The sequence below is a fragment of the Ochlerotatus camptorhynchus genome, unplaced genomic scaffold (genome assembly GCF_037179485.1).
Source record: "Ochlerotatus camptorhynchus isolate MF236.1 unplaced genomic scaffold, CSIRO-AGI_Acam_v1.1 ptg000434l, whole genome shotgun sequence".
Lineage (NCBI taxonomy): Eukaryota > Metazoa > Arthropoda > Insecta > Diptera > Culicidae > Ochlerotatus > Ochlerotatus camptorhynchus.
In genome coordinates, this window is record NW_027040920.1 from 5,755,104 (window position 1) to 5,780,475 (window position 25,372).

The following is a 25,372-nucleotide window of genomic DNA, read 5'->3' on the forward strand; positions in this document are numbered from 1 at the left end:
AGGGTAGCGTTTGAAATTCCCGACTTTGACTTTTTTCCATATAACGCTGAAACACTCTAATATGCACGCATATCATCGCATCATACTGGTATTGTCATTGAACCAACTGTACAGGAACTTGAAGGCATAGGCCGTGATGAAGTTGGCCGTTCGCTGGGAGAAGCTCATCTTCTCCGAGTAGTCCATGAACAGCGACGGGATGTAGGATGGGTTGATCGGCTTACCGACCCGATCGTAATGCCACGGCATCAACGGGCAACTGCTCAACCCGATGAAGGGAGCATTCAGCATATGGACCACACCGAGAAAACAATCGTTGTTGAACTGTTCCACCAGTACCAGATCGTATTGATCTCTGGATTCCAGCACCTGCTTGATGGCGGCCGAGTTCAGTGCATTATCACAGGCTTGCTTGCCCCAGTCGTACAGCATGAAGAATTCCATTAAGTGCGAAAAGGCCGGCCGGTACTCGAACAGCTCAATGCTTACCGAGATAATCGGCTAGAATGATGAGAACAAAAATTTACTAGTAATGTATGTAAGGTAGCCACCATCCCTTCAAGACTTGTCTTGTATGCAGCTCCACTTAATAGCAAGATCAATTTGAGCTACCGATCTGAATTCACTATATCGCTGTATGAAGGGCCAAAAACGGAGGGGTGGACCCGTAAGCAGAGACACTTACACGAAATCCACGGGAATTTAAGAATCTCCTTCCAACGATACGCTCCAACAAATCGAATAACACAATTCGCAATACTTATTAAGCTTCCTACTGGATGGTTTGTTAAGAAGGGCGCGTCAATCGCCCTGAAACTGTTGGAGTAGAATTCACACCACCACAATCGAATCGGTAGGATAAAGAAAATGATAGTGTTTATTCCCTCCTAGACTCCGGCTGTCAATCATACCATCGTCCAGTTTCAGTTTGAATGATACCCTGATGCTCCCTCCCAACCCAGTATTTATTTATATAATGAAAATATATGCAATGGAGAAATGAAATATATCAGAACATTAAAATATGACATAATGAAATACATTTATATGGATAATATAGTTGCTACTGCAATGAAGAAGTATTTTACATATAATAAGATGCAGCTCTACACCTCCTCAGCTCACAACAGGTGGATACAACACTGAAATGTATGGGATATATTAAGCAATTAAATATATTTTGCTCGAATGATACTAACAATAATGCTAAAAATTGTGATGAATAACTAACATGACGAGAAATAACCTGCTTAATAATTATAAACATATAATATTATTTAATGTTTCTGCTTCATCAGTTTCATATTAATTTCAATGACTTGCTTGGGTAAACTGAAATATTAAGCTAAACGTAATAGTATATCATGCAATGTATAATTTATATAATATATGTAGTGAAATGCAAAATGTATGTATGTATGCAGGTATTTCCTTAAAACACAGAAAATATAACAAAATACCAGTGGCGTCCCGTAACCTCACTATTTACTTTGGTGCACAGATTTAATGCCATATTCATATTCGAATCGGTTGAAAATACACTCAATCTTCTAGTTTACTCGATATCTATCTATTGCAAGCAATATATTGATTATTATTTATGTTTTGAGAGTTGGTGCACAGGTAGATCGAGGTTAAGGAAACGCCACTGGAAAATACAGAAAACCTCGATTTTAGTCACTCAAATTCATTACACTCAAGCTATATATGAATATTTTAATTGCATGGTATGATTGAACTTAACTTTGCCTATTTAATGAATCCACAATTTAAGTAAAGAATCAATTTGCTAAATAATCGAGGTTTTTTTTAGCATACAAGAGTTATAAAAATAAGCATCAATGATTAATTCTTGAAATAGCAAAACTCTGCAAAGGTAAAACAATTTAATAACATATGGTGATATTCAATTTATTCTCTGGGTAATCCAAATTCTGAAAACCATAGATATCATATAATATTATTATAAAATAAATGTAAATAACAATGATTTGATATTTGATACACCTTCTGTAAATGAAAATTATAGTTACAATGATATAATGAGATTTTAAATATGTGAAATAAAAATAATTTACTAGTCATGCAATATATAATGCAATATACCGTAAAACAATGAATGTTTTTTCAAATTTTATATTCTTAAAACAAGTACTGAGGATCCAAGAGTTAATTCGTTAGTAATATGTTGAACGAAAATTAAAGCATTTGCACTATTTTTTTTAGTTTTGTGACCTAACTTCTGCATTTTGATTTGGGGTTACTTTGATAATGCTTGATGAATGTAGAAAAAAAAATGAGTGAAACTCAAACAATTTAGTTCTTTAAATATGAAACTTTGAATGAGTATATAATCAGAAAACTTTAAAAGCAATAATAATTCAACAATGAATTTGTGATGGCTGCATCGGAAAAACATTTCATAAGTGATGGTTTGCGTGCTTTTTCAAAAGCGCGAAAAACACGAAAATGGTTTTTTTATATTTTTGTAAAATATGTAACACATACTATATAAAACTATATACAATATCAACGGAAATACCCTAAGCTACAATATGGAATCAATGTTTCTTATTTGGAAAACGCACAGCGAGTAAATTTATTCTTTATATTATACTATCAAAGTTAACCACATTATCAAAGATACCTCGTTTTACGGTACTACAAAATACAAATAAGCTCGATTTTAGTTAACCTCCGTACATTTAACTGATTTATTAGATATTTTATCGGAATTGAAACAAAATCTTTATTATGCACCATGGAATCTTTAAACGCAATATGGAATGCTTTTATAAATATTGGTTAACTTTAGTAATGAATCAATAGTCAGAAAATCGAGGTTATTTGGACAGTTAACAGTTTTCATGCACTTGTTATCATGCATTACAATGATGTGAACGAAGGCTGAAAAAGTGTAATGGTATTATTCTAAAAAAATTCCATCATCGAAGAGCTGAGAATCTACTTAAAGATTTAAATCAATAAATCCAGCCTAAACGGAGGACTCACGAACACAATAAGCTCCCCCATCACTCATATTCCGAATCTGATTATTAAATGAGTATTTACAAGTATACAATTAAATATATCAAAAGTAATGGAATTTTCTCTCCGGGAATGGATAAATAAAATGGTTAATTGCTCTGTCATATAAACGTTGAACATACATTAGAGAAAATCAATCGTTGCTTCTTCCAGTTGTGTTTTGATCCTGTTTTAAATATTTGTCATTGAATATATAATAATAATATAATAGGACCTGGGATCCTGCCGATGATCTTTTAAACCTGGAGACAAAAAAGCTACGAAAAAGCGCTTATGCCTTCATTAAATTCTACTCATACGCGATGTTAATAAAAATAATAAGATTCTCCACTCCGGCCGCGGCCTAAGACGGGTACAGAATCCATAAAACATTCACATTTTTGAGCTACCGTGCCCCTTACTTCACGCTTGACGCTTTACCAGCGTAAAAGCTAGCAATGCTAAATAGTAATTATTGTACATAAGTAATACAAATCCGTATTTTTGGTAGCACTGGTAGCAAGCTCCAATTTCCGATGCGCTGCAACTCCGTTGTCAGTATATTCTAATACACACGTACACGCTTATGCTATACAACTAAATCGAGATCCATCGAAGAAGTGCGAGCCAAAGAGAAACGCATTGATTGGAAAACAATGAATCCCTCCATTTCCGTGTGCTAGATAAAGAAAGACGATAAAACGTTATAAAGCTCTATGCAGATGAGAATCGAATTCGATTTCATTGCTGTTCCCCGGCAAGCGAGTAGTTCGTCAGATCCAAAAGCGAGCCAACGAAAGAGACGATCAGTTTCACATTACTCGATCTCCTGTCCCTGTCATGGATTCCAAGTCATAAAAGCAAGACAAATGACACCCGTGGATGGACCATCTCTTGCAACTCAGCACACTCAAAGGAGGGAAAGTGGAAGCCTGTGAAAATGCAATCGTATCCCTAAAACATAACTTAGGGCAGGAGGAGAAGCTTTCCAAAATTTTACCTGATACAGTTCATGGATGCCCCCTTAGTGAAAGAGAAAGATAGAAATAGGTAGATGGTAGAATGGAGAGATCTCACCAATATTGATATGCGTCTGTGTTCCGTATTAGCCGCACGGGCACGCTCGTACTCATAGTTGTGTATGTATTTGCTTAGCAAACACATTTTACAATCATCGTACGCCGGTTCCACCGATTCTGCTGCATCTTCAACAAACACAACACGAGCCTTTTTGCACACACATAAGCTTGCCCAAAATCGAATGCTTTTAGCTTTTCGGAATTCACAAATGACTTCGTTTTTTTCATCTTTTCCACATTCATTAACACAAAACAAAAATTTTGCGTCCGCCATTTCTTCAAGCCCATTTCACTATGATGGCATTGGACTTTTTTCTTTTAACTTCCGTTCACTGCACATCGTCTGAAAAGAGTCATTATCAGTCATTATTGTAATAATGTCTTGAATGACAATTTAATCACTCCTCCATGCAGCCGAACTAATGAACTCGCCGAGACATATATAAAAATGCAGATATACCGGGAGAAAACTTATGCACCTCCACTCGCGGCAAAACCACGATCCGAACTGATGAGAACAAAAATTTACTAGTAATTTCCATATAACCTTAAAAAAACCAGAGCAGCATGAGTTCACATCAATATGAGCTCAACTTTTGGAAAACATCACCAGGACCTGATTTGACATCGAATAAGCTTGGCGGAGAAAAATTGATATTTTGAACAACTCTAATGTACACACACATTTTCTCTGCTTTGAAAGTTGATACTCATTTCTATATCGTTGAGGGGAAACAGATTCAATTATTCTAATTATTTTAAGGTTTAGAAGAGTAATAATAGTCATAAGTATAACAATTTCAATATTCTGTAATAATTTTGATCGATCATGACTCCCGATTCTATCAGTTTCCCGTTTTGAAATTTGAGATAGGGCTGACAAAATCGGGAAAGCACTGTAGTAAGGCCTCTGAAGCTTTCCTTAAAGTCTTCAGATTTCTACGTGAAACTTTATTGATATTAATCCACAAATTATCCAGAATTCACAAATTATCATAAATTGAACGAGTCAAAACCGGAGCGCACCATATATGGAACACTTCTGTAATACAAAATATAATCTTTCCGTTAGCCTGAAGGCTTTCTTATTAAAAACCCAATAATAAGAACAAGCATATGCTCCAATTCAATGTGCATTAACCAGAAACACAACTTTAGACTGTTACTCGATAGCGAAATCACTTCTTTCCCAAAAGTTTCGCAACGAAAATGACTCTATAATACCCCGTTACAAAATTTTCCGTTAGCATTCCAAAGTCTAATTACTTCAATCACACCCATCTACTGGCGGCAAATAATGACTTTAAATATTTGGACCGCGTCGAATCCGTGCCAGGCAGGGCAATCACGGACCCCCATCCAGCGAGTGAATAAAACCTTAATTCAAATCAAATAATCTATAAATTAACCACCCAGCCCTGCAATGGAATGACCATTCCCTTCGCCATGCTGCAGCAAACTGTTCTGAGTACGAAACTTTGTCCACGTACAGAACACCATCACAGTTAGAAGCATCTAGTAGTACCTTGGTTGGTAGCAGCAGCAGCAAAGGAAGGAGACCTCGGTATCGTTTTCACGTGATCTTTGGCCGTTAAATGGCAAACGAAAAAGAAACGATACCTGATATGTCGGTTCTGCCGTTTGCTGAATGCTGGGTGGATGCTGGGTTAGTAACGGTAGGAGTAGGTACCTACGTGGCCTAGTCCTGCATAGCGCAGCAGGGTTGCACCTTTACCCAGATTTTTCTCCCCCGAACCCGCCCAGTCGAAATTGGTCGGCTGCTTGGCACACGACACGAACGATGAATGCAAAGCTAGTGCGCGAGGAAAACTGCAGCAGTAGATCTGTATGCAATCAAAACGTCAGAGGCCCGGGTGAATGGGTCTTGAAGGAACAGGGCCAGTGAGAGAGGGTGGCTACCCGTTTTGTACCTATTGCAGTAAAATTGCTGGCTGTAAGTCATCGTCAAGAGCAGCAGCAGGGTAAACGAGATTGGGTGCAGTGTTCGTGATACAAATGGTTTCCTTGAAAAGAAGGCAGAAGAAAATGAATGAGTGTAGGCAACCGACGCTGCTGTGGAACACGATGCAAGGTGAAAGTGAACTCTGATGGTGTATCCTGGTTGGCGTTTTTGCACTGACTGACTGTATTTATTATGAACTGAGTTTTGGGGACTGACTCAGCGGGCCGCAGCTGATGGGTGCGGTGTTTTTCATGATGCATTTACTGAAAAATTGTAACTGATTTTAACGTAACTTTAGCACTTCTCGTAAATTTCATGGCGTTGTTATGCTTGACAATCGATAAACTGCCAAAAACCTTCGCCTCTGAATCTGAAAGCCATTGTTCAGTGAAAACCGATGCTGAATAATGGAGAGCATTTCCAAATCCATTTCCCAGCTAGCTTTTCCGCTTGAAAAGATACGATTCTACGATTCTTTTGTTGTCATCGCCACAAACTGCATCCCATCTCGCAAAGTGCAACCTGGCAAACAGAGGAAACCGGTTGCATCTTTCTCAGGGTCTACTTTGGACAAAGAATTCAATACTCCGTTGGAAAATCAAGGGAGCATCCCAAGCTGTAAACCAGCAGCAAATCCAGTCAAGGGTGAACCGTAAAGATTACCTGGTCAAAATCGAATGGATTTCGTTTCCTTCACTGCTCTCGATTCGATTGCTTCCCGAATTCTCCGTTCGTTCGTTCGTTCGTTCATTCGCCACTCGATTATGCAACTCTCGACAACAGAGCACAGACAATCTCCATTATTGCATCGTCCGTTGGTCGGTTGGTCGCGTCGAAAGCGAAAGGGAACGGGGAGAAACTTTTTGCTCGAACAAAAATCGATACCGATTTACACTTTGGATCACCTCACGCGCCACACCGCCCACCTCCCTTGGTAGGAATGGGTTTGCAGTATGCAGCACACCAAAACAATTGAACGCGCGTCGGCAATCTTTGCCTGGGCTCGCTGGTCTTGCCTGGAGCCATTTTCTGCGACGACTAACCGCGGATCGATTGGCGAAGTTGGGAAAGTGAGATTCACTTAAAATATCATCTAATTCTTGTCGGTTGAATATTAACTCGTACGGAAAATTTGTTTAACGAGTTTTCCTTCAATATTGAACACATTACAAGAACAATACTCCAATGCACGGTTTACAACTCTACCGACAAAAAGCCAAAGTTGAACCCCCTTCCACCCACCTCATTATTGCAATTGCAATCTACAGTGGCGTTGGTCTACCCCGCAGCATTTAGCCGAAGCACTGATAAAGCAGAGAAAGAAAACGGCCCGGGAAAAGCCACTGAACACCCGGAGCATCCATCTCGCAGCACAATGCATGGGGGGGAGCTGAAATTGCCAGGTTGAAATAATTGAAAAATTACTATGCAAAGTAATTTCGATTTTGTTTCAACATATTCCGCGAAACAAATCGTAGGCCCCCGAGCTTTGGAGTCTGCAATTAGCTTGGCTTAGTCTCAGCGGCAGCGAAAATTGGATCCTAATTAAATGTGATTTCAATTACCATGGCTGATGATAGCACGATTGCTCAGTGCTTTGGATCAAAACTACCTGTTCGGCAGGATTAATCTCAAGGAATGATTTACTATGGTCAGTAAATCACTTGAACAGCACGGAAGGATAAAACATCGCGGGAAATGAAAATTTCCGCTATTCAAGGCACGTTTCCAATTTCGTGATGAAGCAATGCTCAGTCGTTGGAAGAGTTCTTCCCATTTTGCACGTGGGCGGAGTAGGTTGAACTGAATGCATAATTTGCGAAGGTGTTTTGTGCAGTTTTACTACTATTTCTAAAAAACAAATTTAACCGTTTTGTGAGCAAATAGCATAAGAAAATTGACTTTCAAACTTGACCTTATCCGATTCATAAAAAAAATCAAAAAAAAAATCATAATTCTAAACGGACAATTTCAATCTAAATGACGTCTGAGACAAAAGTTGTTGGAAAATATAAACGATAAGAAATTTCAAGGAATTTCTAGCTAATGAGTCCAAAAAGTGTTGAAGAGTTAAATAACTGAAAATTACTCTTTTTTAAATTGAGAAGCTTTTCAAAATGCTATTTTTGGTGAAATTTTCAAGTTCGACTCTTGAAAAGTAGTAAAAATCACAGAACAACTGGACCAATTATTGAACTATTTGTTTGTACATTTTCATGTGATATTGTCCTCAGAATACTATCTTTAGACTTTCAAAATCTTTTTTAGGCTTTATTAGCGAGATTTTTAGCACTTTTCCGAGTTCATCTCGTGGCTTTCAAAATGGCAAACATATTTTTGAATAAAATGATCCATAAAAATTATCAATATGATCCATATTTTATGTAAAATTTAGCAACACAATTGTAAAAATGTACCGCTAAATTTCTAATGAATGAGCATTTAAATTGTACGAATTACCCATAAACATATTGCAATTGATCCATAACACATTCAGCAGTGAATCTTAAACTAAAGAAAGTGATCCATAGCAAGGTTGCAAATACTCATGTCAGCTAATATAATGTTTTTCGGAATGATAAAACCAAAAGATGGTATGATGAAATGTTTTACTTGTAACTTACTAGAAGAGGATACAAAGTATGCGTTTGAAACATAAAACCTGTAAATTTTGCTTTCTTTGAGTTACAATCAGCGATTTGCTGATCACTGAGTGAGTGAGTGAGTGAGTGGGTGTGTGAAAAATCGCTGATTGTGACTCTCATGAAGTGAAATAAACAGGTTTAATATGTCAATCACAACCTCTTCTTGTATCTTACCTATTCAAAATATGATCATAGCATCTACATATTTCATAATTTAAAAAAAAAAAACATTGTTTTAGCTGAAATGAGTATTTGCAACCTTGGTCCATGGAAAATCAAGTTTGCGCACTTAAAAATATAGCCATGTTCGGATTAATGAAAGCAACTTCCTCAGAGCAGTTTAGTTTGGACAGCTTGAAGCTGAAATAGGTGTGTACCGTGTGGTAAGTAACACCGTTTTCCCACATTCAGAGCATTACACTCCACCTTCCGCATATGACCTAGCCTCAAATATTTGATCATGCAGGTCTTGTACTGCTTTGACAGCCTCTTATCCCTTGAGAGTCTCCGTTCCAGCCCTTGGAGACGTATATAGGCTATGTCCTTAGATTCCACAAGTTGAGACAGAATATCTTCGTCCTTGGGCAGTGTCACCGTATAGCGGTCGTCTGCATCTCTTCGCACTGTGCGCCCAAACTGTTCCTCACAGCGCGCTTCCTCGAGAGAATAGTTGTTGTTTATTCTCACTTCCTCACAGGACCAAAACCGTTCCATGAGATTTTCCAGATTATCTGATTTTGCCATATTACAGACTGCCCTTGTTGCTGAAGAAGTATCCATAACTTCTCCTGAAACAACCCATCCAAATACCGTCTCCGTTAGCATGGGAAGTCCATCGCCCAATGGCATCTCTTGTCCTTCTCGGGGTCTGGTTCGATTCCAAATGCACCTGGAGATCCCACATTGAGTATCTGAGACGAAAATGCCAACTAAGGATCAATTTCCTTCGATCAATTACCGGAACGTGGTGGGGAGCTCATCCACAAGATCTTCTGACGTTGTACCGGACAACGATTTTATCGGTTCTAGAATATGGTAGTTTTTGTTTCCAGTCGGCAGCTAAAACGCACATCATCAAGCTGGAACGCATCCAGTATCGTTGTCTTCGTATCGCGTTAGGATGCATGCACTCGACGCATACTATGAGTCTCGAAGTGCTGGCGGGCATGTTGCCACTATCCGTCCGTTTTTCAGAGTTATCTCTGAGGCTCCTCACCCGTTGCGAAGTAATGAACCCACTGGTGATCGAAAACTTTGAGAAGCTTCTGGAGCTAAATCCTCAAACATGTTTTATGACTTTGTACTACCTATATTTAACACAGGATGTCAGTCCTTCAAGAAATATTCACAATTGTGTAGTCTTCTCCGATTTCGGCAATTCAGTGAATTTTGATTTATCTATGACGCAGGAAATCCGCGGAATTCCAGAGCATCATCGTCCTATGATTGCTCCGTCATTATACGCTGCAAAGTTTGGCCATGTTGATTCTGCAAGAACGTTTTTCACAGATGGATCTCTAATAGAGGAGTCGGCTGGTTTTGGTGTATTTAATGAATTTCATAGCGCCTCTCGAAAACTTGAAGCCCCTTGTTCTGCGTATGTGGCTGAACTGGCAGCAATTCACTACACTTTGGAAACTATTGCTTCACTTCTTCCACACCACTACTTTATTTTTACGGATAGTCTCAGTTCTGTCGAGGCTATCCGTTCCATTAGGCCGGTAAAGCACTTCTCGTATTTTCTCTTGAAAATACGAGAACTGCTTAGTGCTTTATCCGTGCGCTCTTTCATCATCACCTTCGCGTAGGTTCCTTCGCATTGCTCAATTTTGGGCAATGAGAAAGCGGATTCACTTGCGAAGGTGGGCGCTATGGAAGGCGACATTTATGATCGACAGATCGCCTATAGTGAATTTTTCTCTATTTATCGTCAACAGTCGCTCGTTAGCTGGCAACATCAATAGAGTGAAGGGAGCTTGGGACGATGGCTACATTCAATTATCCCTAAGGTGTCGAAGTTTGCATGGTTCAAAGGGTTGGACTTGAGTCGAGACTTCATACGCGTGATGTCTCGTCTCATGTCCAATCACTATTGTCTAAACGCTCACTTGTTCCGTGTGGGGTTGGGAGACAGCAATCTCTGTGAATGTGGACAAGGTTACCAGGACGCTGATCACATCCTTTGGTCTTGTGTGGAGTATCGTGGAGTCAGATCACATTTTTATGATTCCCTTCGGGCTCGAGGTGGACAACTCAATGTTCCAGTTCGGGATATTTTGGCTAGACGCGATCTGGAGTTTATGAAACTCATATATGTTTACTTTTAGGATTAAGGGACCTTAGATTGTAAGTTTGATTAACCTTGTGTTTAGTTTGTATTTTGTACGTGTGGGTTTTTTTTTTCAATGTTTGTTTTCAAGAATAATAGAAATAATTTCATGCTTTAGGATTAATTAAATAGTTGTATCGTAAACCACATTTCAAACCTCCTTCTTCCCTTTTCCGAGACAACCGCGAGTACTCGGTCCAGTTCCTTTAACTTTAAATATAAGACAGTAATAATGTATAACGCAAAGGATAACTCGGCTCTGTAAAGTTTATTCGATTAAGCCTGTACAAATAAAGTAATTATAAAAAAAATCTCTTGTCCTGTCCGAAAGAAGCTGAAAAACGATTGTATTCCCAAGACCAGATCTACTCCGTTTGCCTTGAAGAAGCCTGGGTCCGCTAATTCAACTCCTTCGGGAAATTCCCATCCCTTAATTTGTACCGATGCCGTGGGTAGGTTGACGGTTAGCTTGGATAAAACCAGAAAGCGCAAGGTCCGCGAAAATACAGAGATCCGAGACTTAATCGCCACCTGTAACCGCTGCTTTGCCTTTGTCGCTGTATGACCGATTCCCAGGACAGCCACGTCCACCTTCTCTCTGCTATGAATGTTCAAGCGTTGACTCAATGTCTCCGACATAAAATTACATTCGGATCCAGAGTCGAGTAAAGCACGAGCTGGATACCGAGAACCTGAATCATCTTCAACAAGAACTACTGCCGTAGCAATAAGAACGCTGGAAGCCCGTCCATATACCATGTTGGAGGATGCAGTGCTCGTGGAAGCTGTGCTCAATGCCTGCTGGTCGGTATCTGTCGACGACTTGTTGTTTATGCCAGAACCTCCATTTAGGGCTGCCCGAGGTTTAGAGGCTGATTCACCTTTAAAACAGACTACGGTGTGGTGGTGGGCCTTGCATTTGTGACAAGTATACTTCGAAGTGCCGTCATTTGCCTGGTATCCCCGCCTGAGACAGTTACGACAGAGACCTTGTGTGCGAAGAACAGATTCGCGGCTGGAAACTGTCATTTGATGAAACGCCGGGCATAGATGAAGCAAATGGTTCTCCAGGCATGCAGGATATCTTCCTGAAGTCGACTGCACAGCGTTGTTGGTAACACGAACCCACGGTTTCCTTTTTTATTGCCGGTATCAATTCTTGGCGAATATCCAAAGGTCTTGTGGGAAGCGACTCTAAAATACGAATGCGGCGTTGTATAAACTTCATGAATTCATTCAGCGTATCTTGTTCTTTCGTCGAAGAATGTTCTTCCCATCCACGACGTGTGCTGGTGTCCAACCGAGCACTGAGAACTTCGATTAACAATAGATCCCTGTATTCCTCCGGCTTGATAACTTGATCCAAAGTTTGCACTGTTCTTTCAAACCGTTCCAACAGCCTTTGAAGATCCCCTACCGATTCCTTTCCAAGGGTTGGTAGATTGAAAAGGGCCTGAATCTGCCTCTTTTTTTTAGCAACTTGCTGTTGTTGTAGCGCTTTATTAGTGTTTCCCATGCGATCGAATAGTTTCCACGGGTGATTTGTAACGGATCTATTAACGCCTTCGCTTCACCTCCGAGACAGCCCTTAGTGAAATTTTTCCATTTCCGATAGATCAGGCTTCCGACGGATCAATGAAGTAAACAGATCCCGAAAGCTAATCCACTCGTCTATGTTACCGTCAAAAATTTGAAGCTTAATTTGAGGTAGACGAACATGACCCATCCCACCATGTAACGTTGCATCAATTCCCCTAGCTTGTTGATCGAGAGCTGATGTATCTGGAAATTCCTTGACCTTATCAAGCAGAAATGATTTGACGTCATAGTAGCGATTTTCAAAGTCCAAACGTTCCTTTGAAAATGCCTCGCTTTCCGCAATCCTCGTGAGTTTCGATTTCGTAGATAGATTCGCTGATTTTCTCCCACAGATCATCTAAACGTTCCAGACGCACTCCGATTTGACTAGCAGTGGTAAATACCCTCCGGAAAGTTTTCAACAAATTTGCAGATATTGTTAACGGAAGTTGCCCATTCAACTTGGTGTACATAGACTTCAATGGTGGCCCTTCCTTGGTAGATGATCTTGAAGGCATGTTGAATAACTTTCAAAAGCAACGTCTGATTGAGTGGGTGATGCAATCTAATACAGCGTGATAATTTGGCGAATCCAAAAACCGAAAGAAAGGAGTGGTGTAGTATCCAAATGGCCCACTTCGACCAAACATATACTATGTAGTCTCACCTTTGAAACTAAAAGCTGTGCTAGATGATCGAAGTATTCAGGCAGCAACGTCAAATTTCCTCAAGGCTCGTTTCACGTGCAAGCTAATGTATTATCGGCTTCCTCCACACGTAAAGGGTTATTGACATTCGGTGAGATTTGTGTGCAGTTTTCGTAATTTTCTGAAGTGTTTTCGATCCTCCACTCGTCATCGCATCTGGCCCTCCAGGAACTAATACGGGAAATAAAGTTGCTATAATTTGCATAGTCTTCAGTTCTGCCGATGTTTTGGCATTCGCAATATCAACTCACCACTCAGGATGACATGCACCCGTTGTCAGAAAGATGTTTCGGAGTCTGATCGTATCACTTTCCGTGGTTACCGTTGATGGAAACTCTGATAGAACATTCGCGCAATGTATTCTGGATGTGGGACTATTGCGCTGATCTGTTATCCAGTGACCATTTCCGGAGCATTATCCAGCGTACATCTGCCAAAAGTGCCGATGAGACATCAATCAATTCGCTAAAAGATGACATCACCCCAAGCTGCAGTGATGCAGCGATGCAGTTAGCGCACTTTCGGCCAAAGTTAACGCTAAGCCTCTAACACCGATGACCAAGCCAGGATTTAAAAAACGTTAATTGGTCAAACACCCCGAACACACCAAAACGAAAACGTGATGAGGACTCTACCACTCGCTTGGAACTTGGATAAGGACGCCTAACCGAAAGTGATTAAGCTGATCCCAAAACATAAAGACCTAACTGGCTTGAGTTTTGTATCGTTCAAAGTTGGAGTGAACAAAGCGCTTTCAAACTGTTCTTGGCCAGAAAATGTACCGTATGCGTGATAATGTTTGCACCATTGAGCCATGTCAAAATTAAAAAAAATCTCATAAATTTCGTTTTCGAGTTTTTTTTTTATTTATTCAAAGGAGGGATGTTTCTCAGAGTCTTAAACTATGTTCATCATCGATCGAGTTTCCACTTGCTGCAATTACGGCCTCCTCTAGCGGCGCCGGTGGTGTAGTGGTAAGCGTGATTACCTCTCACCCCAGCAGGCCTGGGTTCAATCCCAGTCGGCGCCGCTGGGATGTTCTGAGGCATAACATTTCTGATCACGCCTTCCTTCGGAAGGGAAGTAAAGCCGTTGGTCCCTGGTTCATGAGTTGATGGGTCGATAGGTAGGGTCCAGGTGTGGGAGCTGCCTCTCTGGCGTCGGTAGCATTGGTGCTCAGCACGGAAAATAAGATCGACGGAAAACAAATCAAAGGAAAAAAAATACGGCCTCCACACGCTTTCGGAATGCACGGCAGGTTCTAATAATGTAGTCTGGATCCATTTCTCTCCATGTACGGGTCAATGTTTGTCTGAGGCTTGCTGTACTCGGGTGGCGTTTAGAACAGGCCTTGGCTTTCATGACGCGTCATATTGAGTAATCCAGCGGATTAAGATCGGGGCTGGATGGCGGCCACATATCCTTCGCCCAAAACGGAAGATGTTCCTGCAACCTCTGAGTGCGATTCGAGGTGTGGCAAGGAGCCCCATCTTGTTGAAATACAACATTCGGACCGTACTGTTCTTTGATCATGGAAGAACATACTTACTTAAAATCCGGATGTAGACCTCCGTGTTAACCTTATCACCTTCTGGAATGAACACCGGGTCCATTTTTTTGCCATCGGAAGCCACCAATCCAAACACAATAACGCTAGCAGGATGCTTGGTCAGATACACGTTCTTGTGCTCGTCGGCCACGTCTTTTACCGGAAGAGAACTAATATACCGGTTGGTTCTGGAATTTGAGACGGGATCGACGGTAAACATGCTCTCGTCGGTGAACAGGATTACCGGATTTTTTCGCTTAAGGAAGTTCAAGATTTTCTTGCATCGTTCGACTCGTAGCTCCAGGATGCGGTTGGTAATCATGTGAAATTTTTCCGTGCCCTCGACTTCGCCCCGCAATCTTCCTTTACGATCCATAAAGTCACTGATCCCGTGTTCCTTTGCCATTTTCCTTATTGAACGCACTGGATTCGCCCGAATCTTCCTTTTGATAGCAGCGATAACCCTCGGAACCCGAGCTGACCTCGGACGACCTTCGCGGATAGTTGTCCTTTCTTTTCTCGGTCTAAAACCCTTTTGACGGTCCACCGGGACACTCCCACGGCGATTGAAATGTCTTTTTGCGACATTTGCGCCTGGGACAAATCACGAATACGCTGCCACTTTGTCATGGTGCAACTGTCAAACTAAGTAAATCATTTTCTTTTATACACATCCTACTACGGTAAGAGCTATAGGTTACGTGCATGCAAAGAAAACCAAGGCATTGTATGCACAGGTGAAATGGGAACCTTATTTGTACGATGGTGCAAAAATTATCACGCTACACTGTCCTCTGTGAACAATTAACGCAAAACAGATTATATGTAGCTTCCGATAGATGTCACCGCCAACAACAGTAGTGACATCTGATAAAAAAATGAATGCAGAAGCTTGTCAAAATGATAAATTATCTGCCTCGGCAAGCTTCGTTTGATAAACTACGGTCTTCTTTTTTTGCAACTTGTTGCATAAATACCTAGCTAATTTAGAGAGTTTCCATGCATCAAGCAGTTGTTTCTAATAGCCTAATATACAATGCTAGCAGAGAGTAAGTTAACTTTTCCATAAACATTTATTGTTTGTCGGGCACCCTAAATATTTAGTTATTACCCACCCATAGTTCACTCTCCTAGCCAATAATGTTTCACGAGTGCATGTCCATATCGGAATGGTCTACACCACCACCACCGATACCGTTTTGTGGTCGTCGTCGTCGTCGTCGATGGTATGGATGAAGTACTGACCACCCATTGTAACTGATTTGCGGTTCCCTTGTTCTCACGGGCAGCAGCGCGATTTTCATTCAAAGATACGACCCTCAAGCACTCGCAGCTTATCCGGCTCATATGCATATGAAGCCATGGATAAACGAAAATTGCACACCCATTATCTTTTCGCTCATTGAATATGGACACATGAGATGCCAAGCTGTTGGGCGACGAGAGCACGGACGGCTACGTCTGCTACAATCTGACAAAATGCAGCAACTCTATCCAACCCATAGTTGAAACAAGCATGGGAAACACATACAGGTAATGCTGCATGGACCGTCAGTTCTATAGGATATGCCATATGAGAAGGAAAGCTGTGTTTCTCTGGTAATATGAAACATTAAGACGACTCCGGTAGGTTCCGCTATCTCACGCATTTTGCACCCATGGTTCCCATACTGCGGCAATCGCAGTCTGTCCAGTTAATTTGGTCGACATGAGACCACCCCACGGGAGTCTAGTTAGACCAGAGCGCAGACCTAAGTTGTCGGTAGAGTGCAATTACCGCGCGAACATCATCTCGACTGGTCTCCCATCGCAGAGCTGCAGTTGCAACATTAATGATATTACCTTGGCCGTATCCGCTATAATTACTCCCCTAGGTGCCAGAGAGAAAGTGAAAAATTAAAATCTATTTACATATTATGCGAATTCATGCACAGCCAGTTATATTATGGCCGGGGAGATAAGCTGCTTTGCTTCGAAGAACGACGAACGGGCGCCGAGGTTTCCATCAGGGGACGGACGGACGTCAAGCTGGGTTAGTTCCGGGCGGATGAAACTGAAAGTGAATCTGATGTGGTGGCGGTTTGACCGAACCTCCGCTCGGGACTGATGCCAAAAACCTTAAAGCAACCCAACGGCTGAAAACCGCACCACCAGCCAGTGGGGTCCTCGCGGCCAATGGCGCCAGTAGCACCCCGTGTCGCCTCTGCTTCCTCCTCAAGTCGCAAACGCACTCGACAGCAGCGCAGTCAATGACTGCATCAACGTTTTGCGATTATCATAAAGAGATATCTCATTTCCCAGAGCCACACAGCCACGAGAGCACGCTGACTTCGGACTGGTTTCGCACAAGCTGCGCCAAGGGGTTTTGCATCCACGGAGATACGGGCCAGAGCAAACGAGCGAGTTCCGTGTTGGGGGTGGATACTGGGACCGCTGCAGCAGCAGAGCCGGATTTTTCATCGCAACCGGACGGATGAACGTTGACGGAACTTGGTAATATGTGTGTGTGCGAGTGTGTGTGTGTTTGAGAGAGAAGAGAGTGCCCGGTGGAGTGGGAAATATGTGGTAATCCGAGTCTTTCCTTCCTTTCTGTTTGCTTGCTGCTGCTGATACTGCTAAAGCTGCAACGATGACGACCAAATCCCATCCTTGATTCCCTCAAGGGCCCACGGAGAAAAGGAAGAGATTTTGTGCTGAGAGTGCAGGTCGTTTTTTTTCTGCATCTGGTTGTTTGCGTTCCATTTTAATACTCCGTTTGGATGCAACGAAGCGAGAATGGGAACTGATAAAATGTAGCATTGGGAGTGGCAGCGCTTGGTGGAGGACGGCAAACGAGGTTTTTGAAAGTTTTGATCTCATCATCACGAATGCTCGCCAATTCAGACGTTGAAAAGTCAACATAGTTATTAAACCGTTCGCTTACTGTCACTGTGTTGAATTAGCTGACAGTTGTTTTTTTTTTATCAGTTTTTGGAAATTACTAGAAAAGTAATTTGGAAAGTTTCAAAAGTTGGTTGACTACAGATGATTTGGGTTCATATTTTGAAACATTCGTATCGTCACTCCGTAAGCCAAGCTGGCAAAATACGCTGTGTTAGAGCAAAACAAACGTGTAAAAGGTTGTTTTTGGTGTAATTTACAGTCCCTGGATCTGATCAAAGCTTACATCAGAGCCTGGACACCCTAAGTACTACAGCAGCTAGCCAGATGGGGCCTCGGAGGAAATATCCTCTACTTTTTGAAGAATTTCCTGCAGGGCAGAACCTTCCAGGTGACCGTCAGGAACCACCGCTCCAGCACCAGACGGGAAGAGACTGGAGTTCCCCAGGGTTCCGTAATTGCAGTGACCATCTTTCTGGTGACAATGAACGGAATCTTTATGGGACTCCCTAAGGAGATTTACATTCTGGTCTATGCGGACGACATTTTGCTACTGATCATAGAGAAGACTCTGAAGGCCATGAGGGTAAAGCTCCAAGCTGCGGTCTCCGCTGTTGGTCGATGGGTCGCTAGGACTGGCTTTGAGATATCTGCCGAAAAGATCTCAATCTCCCACGTCTGCCGCCTTGGCCACCGATTATTTCCGACACCAATCTATATACATCCTCGGGATCACGATTGACCGGAACTTTCGGTTCGGCACCCACCTTAATGATGTCAGGACTAATTATCGAACACGGTTGAACATCCTCCGCTCCCTCTCCGGGCAGCATAAAACGAGCAATCGTACTCAATACCGCCAGAGCCATTGTTCATAGCCGACTGACCTACGGAATTGAGCTCCTCTGTGCGTCCAGCGATTCGGTCGTCACCCGACTAGCGCCGATATATAACCAGGCAACACGAATTGCGGCTAGACTTCTGCCCTCAACACCAGCCGATACCGCCTGTGTTGGCAGGGTCGGCTTTGGAGTAACTGATGAAAAGACCTCACACTTCTGGAGACTCCCCAATCAATGCTCGGTCTTCTCGGCCAAGACTGCAGACCTTCATTACGCAGCTTCCCTACCATCCTCCTCTCTGCTATGTGTACTACCCAGACAGGACCTGAACATTTGGATCAAGTCCACCCTCAGGACGGCATGGGACGCGAATGGTTCGCTAGGAGAGGCCTCTTCATCCGGAAGACCAAAGGGGTAACCCTTCCCTGGACGGATGTGTGCAAAATTTCATAACAATCGATGTCAAGGAGATCGGCCTGTGTCAATGAGATGTCGTCGAAACAAGAAGAAAATCGCCGGAGAATTTTGCGCGCCGTTATGGAAAATCCGACTGCGACCATGAGATGGATCGGAAGACAACTGGGAATCACCCATACAACTGTGTCTCGGGTGGTAACATCGTTTAAGGAGTCCCAGACGACTGAGTGGCGGGCTGGAAGTGGAAGAAAATCGAAGACAGCTGACCCTGTGAAGGCCCGGAAGGTGTTGGATTATTTCAAGCGTAATCCGAACCTTTCGATTCGCGGCGCGGCTCTGAAGGCAAAGTGTTCCGCCTGGTTCGTTCAGCAAACCATGAAACGAGCTGGGTTTCGTGTATTCAAGGTCCGGAAGGCACCGAACCGGCGTGATCAACAAAACACGGCGGCCAAATCCCGCCAAACCGATGTGTGTGGTTATGGATGACGAAACCTACATCAAGGCAGATGCAAAGCAGATACCGGGGCTGGAGTTCTACGTTGCCAAATCACGGTTTGATGTTCCGGAAGACATAAGGAAGAAGAAAGTGGACAAATTCGCCAAAAAATACTTGCTCTGGCGGTAAACTGAGTAAACCGTACATCACAATGGGTACCATCAACAGCGAAATTTACCGCATCGAGTGCCTCCAGAAGCGTCTTCCTGCGGTTCCACGGAGGCGAGACATTTTTTTGGTTGGACCTGGCATCATGCCATTACGCGCGATCGACGTTGGTTTGGTACAGAGACAATAACGTTGTTTTTGTACCAAAAACCGCCAACCCCCCAAACTCACCAGAGATTCGTCCGCTGGAAAGATTTTGGATCATAATGAAGGCCAAAGTTCGAAAATCGTGGTGTAGGTGCTTAAGAACGAGCTGGAGTTGAAGAAAAAATGGATGAAAGTGACCAAAAAGGTCGGCTCCACCATTGCACAAAATGTAATGAGGGGTCGTAAGGGAAAGGTGTGGGCTTTCAGCGATGGAAAGGAAATTGAATAAAGTAAGTATGCCGAAACATAATCCATATGTATTAGTTCATTCCTTGAAAGTTTCAAGAAAATCCGACTTGATTCGATTTTGGGCGAACACTTTTGTCTGGTGCATTTTTATCGAGCACAGGCTTTATTACAGTAGGCCCGGCATTCCCTGCCGGTAGCGGGTCCCAGGTCTCTCCTGGCAGCTTCTACCGGTGGGGCTCTGCTGGGGTCCTCAAAACAAAACATAAAACACAAAAGATGACAGCAACACCTGACCCCCCCCCCCCTAATGACTACAATTGAACTAATTGTTTAATTCTACTGTGATTTGAGGTGTCATATGATAAGTTTTATTCGTTTGAAGTCGCAATTTGCCAGTGTTTGAAGTTTTCACTGTTCACTGAATAATTCACGTGTATTTCCGCAACCGTTGGACCCCCATGTGCCAGTAAACTAAACTGATTTCATTGAATCGGCGGGACAACGAATCATGGCACATAAAGAAACAGAGAAAAATAAATCTTGCTGCATCGATGATCAAATACGTTCACACAAACGATTTACTACTGACGGTATCATCGAAAGAATCTTTATATTCGTGTGTACCATTCGGCATGGATTGTGTGCGTTAGTTTCTGTTCATGATACATCTGACGGATTTCACGCCAACTCGTCTTCGGAGTTGGCAGCACCCTCTCAGAACCTTATGAAACTTTGTGGGTGTGGAGACTTAGCAATTTTAAGCAACTTTGAGTACTTATTTTTTTCAAAATTTATCTCGCCTAACATTTGATAAGGGTCAAAGTTTTTTGTCGATTTTTTTTTCAAATCGATATAGCTTAAAAATGACAAGCCCTACAAAAAAGTGATGTATGGCGAACTTTTAGCAAATAATCTGAAATTTTATAAAAAAATTAAAATAAAATAAAAAATCGGTTTCTACACTCTAAAAAAATATATTTAAAAATTAAAAGTCATTTTCCCAAAAATGGTATCCCTCAGATTTGCTTGATATTTTTTCTCATGAAAGGCAATATAATTACCTAACTTTTCTTCATACATCACAAAGTTGGCGCTTTTAAGGAAAAAAAAGTTGTTCGAACAACAACTTTTTCATGTTAATTTTTTTTTAGCGTGTTTCACTCAAAGTCGAATAGTAATACGCGCACAACCTTATTAAAATCCGTTGAAACTTAATGAGCATAAAGATTTTGACCTTTTGATAATCTGGGCGTGCTTAAAACAAAAATCTAGCCTAACATTTGAAAGGGCCTAATACAGAGGATTTTCCTGCATTTCGAATGGTGTTTTAATAAATGAAAACTCTAGTGTTTTTGTTTAGTGCATAATTTATTTTCCTATAATTCTCCATACATAATTTGAGTTTTTCATTGATTATTAGTCTATCGGAAACAGAGTGAAATTTTTCGGAGTTTCCTTTGAATGTGAAAATCGCTTAGTAGAAATTATGTTTTGAGAAATAGGTACAAAACAATGAATTTTTTGTGTACCAGGTATAGTTTTTACATGACTAAACAGCTCCTTGAGTTCATCGGACATCTTTGTGTATTGATCATTTGATATGAAGCAGAAGTTCAATTTTGTTATGCTTGTATCTGTTTGTTTAACTGCCCAGTCATACAGTTCTTGTGGAGTTGTGATTGTGTTTCCATAATCTCGAGCAAGACTTGCTCTCTTTGCCATTCGTTTGAGAGTTCCTCCAATTGCGTCACATGGGCCTTTCCCATGAGACGTTGCGAAGAAGTGCCATTCTGCTTCCAATCCATACTTGGACTTGAAGTTGCACAAACTGGCAAAATTCTTTTTATTTTTGTAATGAGCCGCTGCTCCATCTGACATGAAAGTAATTTTTGTGAAACTAATAGATTGTTTCTTTATATGAATCAAATTTTACACTATTAATAATCAATTTAACATTTTCATGTATAGTACAGACACATACATTATGTGTACCTGTACTATCCAACAGTATGCAATGCTTTGGTCGGAGCTGAGTGAACGAAGTAAATCCGATTTAACACTTTTGTATTTCTCTTCAAAAATCATAAAAGCCTCTTTAAGAGACATCATCAATAAACGTTTCTGAACATGCTCTTTATATCCATTTCGATATTCAGAAACATAATCATTACTTCCTGGCATAGGCCTACTAATATCATCACTGTCAAAGAAATTTAAAACAATTTGTTTTTCAGTATCATTAAATCCATGACCACTTCTTGCTTTCTTACTACAAAGAATACCTTGTTCTCTGACTAGCCTTTTCATCTGTTTCACTGTATGATGGGGTGCATTAAACTCATTAACTATTTGATTCACTGACCATGATTTAGGGAGCACTGATAACACTTTTAATTTGTCATTTGTACTCGTAGAAGGCAAATTAAGTTTCTCCTTTAACTGCATGATCATTTCGTCAAAATCATTTGATTTGTTGACATCGTCTGAATCCATCCCAAATATATTTTTACGCACTGCCTTTGTGATCTCTGCAGATTTTTGAACACGATAATTCATACTTCTCATACTTCTCGATGAAATTGGTGATAACTGTAAGGTTGAAGCTATACAATTGAATTGTTCCACATTATATGGACCTTGGATCTGATCCGCTGATGGGATTGATTCTAGCGATGGATCTGTATCTGTAAAATTAAAGAAAAGAAAAAAAAATATTACCACACATTAATATATAACGCTGTTAAGGTGATAGTACCATGAACGGGGGTGGTTTTGATAATAGGGGTAACTTTGGTAATGCAGCTAAGCCAAAAATTTATGACTTAAGGCACATCGTACGCAATATTTTGGATAGGAAACCGATGTTCCCTTCCAAAATAATGAATACGAAGAGCATTAAGTCATAACTTTTTGGATTAGCTGCATTATCAAAGTTACCTCCATTATCAAAGACATCCCCGTTTACGGTACATCGAAGCCGCATCTGAATTTTCCCCATGTTTGTGGAGCACGAGCTGCATAAACCGCATATCGTACAGTCGTGAAAATTTGATAGATTGTTCACCGAGGTTGGCCTACCAATCGATCAAATTTGTACGATAAGCGGTTCATCCAGCTCTAAAAAAATGTTGAAAATGAAGTTGTATCTTCGATGTACAATCCTTAAACCACACAGTTGAAACAGTTAAAGTTATTATTATTTACCTAGTGTATCATCAAATTCCTGATGTTCTGATTGCTGATGACTTGTTGATGGTTGCGGCTCTTCAAACTTCCGAGCATGGCTTGATTCTTTTCCATCCGATCGCCTCTTTTTCGGGAGAGGTGTCCTATTGTGCACTAAAATTCCACGACACGATTCACAAATACGCATTGTTACATCCAATTGATGATCAAAGCCCCATGAATGTATTTTCTCTATGAGACTTGATGATAAATTACGTAAATTATTGCGGCTGCAATTGGGATTGTTTATGTTGGCACTACATTGCACCCTTTTAATAATCAATTCAGCAGATTTTTCCATTGTTGTATATATAAACACTTTTTCGTTTCAACAACTATGCAGCACTACACTTTCAACAACTATGCACTACAGCAACTATGAGCATTGTTGTGATATCACCAAACTTAAATATTAGATTATGTCGGTAGAAACAGACTGCGGTGCTTTAAGTTTATACCTTATATCTCTCATGTGACTACCTGCGTTGTTATATAACTGCTATATACATAGCAGGTAACTTAACGATTATTTTAAGCATGCCTTAAATAATCGTTAAGTTACCTGCGCTATTATATGTATTCACTTGAGAGATGAGGTATAAACATATATGCATATTGCTTACTAATGGACACACCTAATACATAAAAATAAATGAATGATTATTTTTCTAATTAAATTAATCACAAATACATGAATTGAAATCTTTTCATGAATAAAACATACTAAGTGATTTTTACTTAGTTTACCTGTTGATTTGGAACAATTTGAGGGTGGTTTTATAGAAGTTGGATAGAGTGTATGCATATATTATAATACAATCCATCACAGGAAAGTGCAAACCATGCTGAGATGGCTGTTCCTCATTAGAACGTTTTGTTCTGAACTCTTATTGGACGATTTGCAGGTAACTTCTCTGTACCCTTTTCAAATGTTAGGCTAGATTTCGCCCAGATTATCGAAAAGTATACCCATAAAGTTTAATCGAATTTTAATAAGGTTGTGCGCGTATTACTATTCGACTTTGAGTGAAACACGCTAAAAAAAAATTAACATGAAAAAGTTGTTGTTCGAACAACTTTTTTTCCTTAAAAGCGCCCACTTTGCGATGTATGAAGAAAAGTTAGGTAATTATATTGCCTTTCATGAGAAAAAATATCAAGCAAATCTGAGGGATACCATTTTTGGGAAAATGACTTTTAATTTTTAAATATATTTTTTTAGAGTGTAGAAACCGATTTTTTATTTTATTTAAATTTTTTTATAAAATTTCAGATTATTTGCTAAAAGTTCGCCATACATCACTTTTTTGTAGGGCTTGTCATTTTTAAGCTATATCGATTTGAAAAAAAATCGACAAAAAACTTTGACCCTTATCAAATGTTAGGCGAGATAAATTTTGAAAAAAATAAGTACGCAAAGTTGCTTAAAATTGCTAAGTCTCCACACCCACAAAGTTCCATAAGGTTCTGAGAGGGTGCTGCCAACCACTGGATGAGTTGGCGTGAAATCCGTCATCTGCGTATCGCAGTATAACACTGGTGAATGGTTCATATTCAGCAACATGTAATGACACTGAATATGAATGGTCAAAAGCTGTTGCATAAAGTGAACATTAACTTTTCACATCGAATTACGTGGGTTATTAAGAGAGATTTTGTATTGCCAGGTTCCTAATTTTGCGTATATATTCTTAAAAAGTATAACCATTGAAATACTATATTCCTGAAAACTTTTTCAGAGGATTTCCTACAAAATATAATCCCTAGTAACCCTCATGTTCTTGATTGAATTTTCTTTATTGGTCGCGATGTTAAGGCGTCGTCCACTGTTGTGGTGATGTGGCATGTGCTAGCAAGTCAAAACATCATGACAACATTCCTCTCATTCCACAAAACATGCATGCACGATTAATGTCAGACATCCACCGCCCCACTACTGTGGCGGCGATGTGGCATGTCAAAACATTATGCTGAAACATTGCATGTGGCGAACGTCAACAACGTTAGTTTCTGATATGACGGCGGAGTGGCATCTGTTAGCATGGTAGAAAAGCTTGTCGAGGTTTGCCTTACGCCACATTTCATCCACATGATCTTTTGGCATGTTGTATGATGCCGCACCGTCGCCACA

General features: G+C 40.8%; 2 protein-coding genes across 2 annotated transcripts in view; one reads left to right on the forward strand and one right to left on the reverse strand.

Moving 5' to 3' along the window:
- Nucleotides 1-25,372, forward strand: part of LOC135711669 (uncharacterized) — a 506,190-nt gene that overhangs the window by 191,707 nt on the left and 289,111 nt on the right. The gene's annotated exons all lie outside the window — the stretch shown is intronic.
- LOC135711602 (uncharacterized) lies at nucleotides 73-18,626 on the reverse strand. The gene is made up of 2 exons (XM_065234476.1): nucleotides 18,480-18,626; nucleotides 73-501 (listed from the first exon to the last, which is right to left on the reverse strand). Exons 1-2 carry the CDS (start codon nucleotides 18,624-18,626, stop codon nucleotides 73-75), a joined length of 576 nt encoding a protein of 191 aa, XP_065090548.1.